This window comes from Priapulus caudatus, unplaced genomic scaffold, assembly GCF_000485595.1.
Source record: "Priapulus caudatus unplaced genomic scaffold, Priapulus_caudatus-5.0.1 Scaffold591, whole genome shotgun sequence".
Taxonomy (NCBI): Eukaryota; Metazoa; Priapulida; class Priapulimorpha; order Priapulimorphida; family Priapulidae; genus Priapulus; species Priapulus caudatus.
In genome coordinates, this window is record NW_014577652.1 from 53,088 (window position 1) to 55,952 (window position 2,865).

Here is a 2,865-nt window from a genome sequence, read left to right on the forward strand (position 1 = left end):
TGTGTGTGTGTGTGCGTGTGTGTGTGTGTGTGTGCGTGCGCGCGTGTGTGTGCATGTGTGTACATGTGCACGTGTGTGTGTGCATGCATGTGCGCGCGCGAGTGCGTGAGGTGTTACCAGCTCTTGGCGGCGTGCATGAGCACCTGCACCGCCATGGATAGCGTCGCCACGTTGCCGACGGCGAAGCAGAGACCGCGCGGCCTCGAGCGACCGCTCTGGTAGGCGATCGTGTGTGCGAGGCGCGCCGCAGCGAACACGCGGAAGTGCCACTTGGCGGCGGTTTCGCAGGGGCCCGTAGCGACGTAGAGAAGGCCGATGATCGCGAACGGAATGATGTTCTCAATGTCGTTCTGATGGTTCCTGGAACATTGAAGATCGGCGTTGGGTTGGAACGGCTTCGGGACCGTAACGTAACGTAACGTAACGTAACGTATTGTAACGTAACGTAACGTAACGTACCGTAACGTACCGTACCGTACCGTAACGTAACGTACCGTACCGTAACGTAACGTACCGTACCGTAACGTAACGTAGCGTACCGTAACATATCGTAACGTAACGTATTGTAACGTACCGTAACGTATCGTAACTCTAGTAACGTAACTTTTCTCGTAAATTCTTTGGTTTAATTCCTATAACGAACTTCCTTCCGTAACGACGCCCCTCCCCTTCGAGAGCGGTCTCGTCGATTCACTCTCACCTCGCTGAAGTTACGGTACGTTATGTTACGGTACGTTACGTTACGTTACGTTATGAGAGAAGTTACGAGTTACGAGAAATGAACGAGAGCTTGTCAGTGTGCTTTACTCAATCACCACTGCAATTTACTTTTGCATCTAATAGTATAAAAGTACTACTTGGCAGTTTACGTTTACGTAACCCGTTTCAGGATGCAGTTAAAGATATATATGTTCCCACTTCGAGTGGCGGATACACGCTCACGGCTTTAGCCCGGTAGCGGTAGTTCAAGAAAACACACAGCCGGTGTTGAATACCACCATCATGATATGTCAGTAGCTGATTGATATTTAACTAGAAAAAGGTCCTTTAAAGAAGTGACAGAAGCGTTCCTAGAACGTTATTAACGTAATTAACCGAATCACAGCATTCCGGGAACGTTAGAGGAACGTTATGTGTTAGCTGGGAGATCGCATACCTTCGCACTCTCTCTACATCCAGATCCGATGTTGTCGGCTTAACTTCATACCCTCGCACTTCAAAATCTTCCGGGTTCACCCAAGCCTTCAATGAAAACAATTCAGAATTAAAGACGTGTCAATCGTGTTGATGATTTTCCAAAAGTACCGAATACGTCAATGTGTTATCAGATAATCAGGGTCATCGCCTCTGGGCGCAGTTGGCCCCTAGAGTTTGGAGCAAAACAAAGAAAGCTTGGGTAATAATTGTAAGTAACCTGAAAATAGATGTATTACAGTAATAAATAGGGTAACAACATTACAGTTTACAAAAATAATTACAAATTACAAAAACAGTTATCCCTTTAACACAATCCTGTCCTACATATGTGATTTATTTCTGGCCCCCCCCCTCTAGGAATTTTCCCAGCTTACGGGCCTATAGCTGGTACACTACGCGTGCTGTATGACGGAAATATTGGAATACACATACAAAGGAAGAGAACTCGGTTTTCACACTACCAATTCGTTTCATGTCACGTGACCAGCGGCCTAAACCAATCAGTGACCAATTAACGTGCGGAAACATAATTCTGAGGCCTCATGCATAGATTCTCGTGTCAGATAACTTACATCTAATGAACATATCTGTCAGACTCAATTATACAAATATAGAGCATATACTGAAGTAGTGTCGGATAGAAATAGTTTATGCCATTTTCGGGGCGCCGTGTTACAGTTAATATATGGCATCTACTTTACTGGCAGCGCAGGATAGTCCGTCCCTGCCACGCCCACCACCACAACCGCCGCCACCACCACGCTCACAGTATAGTACGCACGCACGCACGCACACACGAACGCACGCACGCACGCGCGCACGCACACACGCACACGCACGCACGCACGCACACACGCACGCACTCGCACGCGCACACGCACGTACGCGCGCACACACGCACACACACACACGCACGCACTCGCACGCACACACGCACGCGCACGCACGCACGCACGCACGCACGCACGCACGCGCGCCAAACTGACGTGGGTGTGTGTTGACGTGCGTGCACCGGCGTCCTAGTTCCTACATTCTACAGTAGCGTCAGCATTCGATCTTCTCCGAATATCTATATACAGCTAGGCTACAGCGCTAAGCTTATACAAACAGCCGCCCACTATCCGGTCACCTATACCTTGTTCTTCATCCTTTGCTTCGATGTAAGAATGGACATCATCATCATCTTAACAACGCTGGCCGTCCCGTAAAACGCAAAACTAGAGAAGACGTCATTGTCAAAGCTGAATGGAGAGGCCATGTTGTCTCTTACGTATACGCAGCCCGCGTGCACGCTACAACGCTCACTACACTAGACCACTGGCAGCAAGAACAAGTCCGCACCAGCTACAGCGCACTAGACAGACCAGAGTATACTAGTGAGTAACCACGGGGCATGTAAGGCAAAGTTTGCTGAGTCATCGGAGAGGGAGTGGAGCAAAGTTAGTGAAGCACAGCAGACGATCAGGCAGCTAGGAGAGAGTCTTCGTGGTTACCGCTAAAGGGCCGGACACACTAGCCGATTTCATCGCATAGATCAAAACGTTTTGATATTATGGGGCGATTTTATCGCCCGATTTTGTCGCCCGATTTCATCGCCTAGTGTGTCCGGGGCCGGCGATAACATCGCCCGATTGTACAATTCATCAGCCAATCAGAGTTGTTCAATGA

The 2,865-nt window shown here is 49.0% G+C and overlaps 1 protein-coding gene across 1 annotated transcript; it reads right to left on the reverse strand.

Moving 5' to 3' along the window:
* Positions 1–36: 36 nt before the first annotated feature.
* LOC106811918 (microsomal glutathione S-transferase 1-like) lies at positions 37–2,588 on the reverse strand. Its single transcript, XM_014815658.1, has 3 exons — positions 2,333–2,588; positions 1,157–1,242; positions 37–360 (listed from the first exon to the last, which is right to left on the reverse strand). The coding sequence occupies exons 1-3, from the start codon at positions 2,453–2,455 to the stop codon at positions 114–116; spliced, it is 456 nt and encodes a 151-aa protein (XP_014671144.1). The 5' UTR covers positions 2,456–2,588; the 3' UTR covers positions 37–113.
* Positions 2,589–2,865: the final 277 nt, after the last annotated feature.

What these genes read in the sequence shown, in the direction of transcription:
- LOC106811918 (XM_014815658.1), bottom strand. Translation starts at nt 2,455, where the DNA reads ATGGCCTCTCCATTCAGCTTTGACAATGACGTCTTCTCTAGTTTTGCG. An exon ending in AGCAAAGGATGAAGAACAAG is followed by an intron (nt 1,243 to 2,332) that starts GTATAGGTGACC and finishes TTTTCATTGAAG; the next exon opens with GCTTGGGTGAACCCGGAAGA. An exon ending in GATGTAGAGAGAGTGCGAAG is followed by an intron (nt 361 to 1,156) that starts GTATGCGATCTC and finishes TCAATGTTCCAG; the next exon opens with GAACCATCAGAACGACATTG.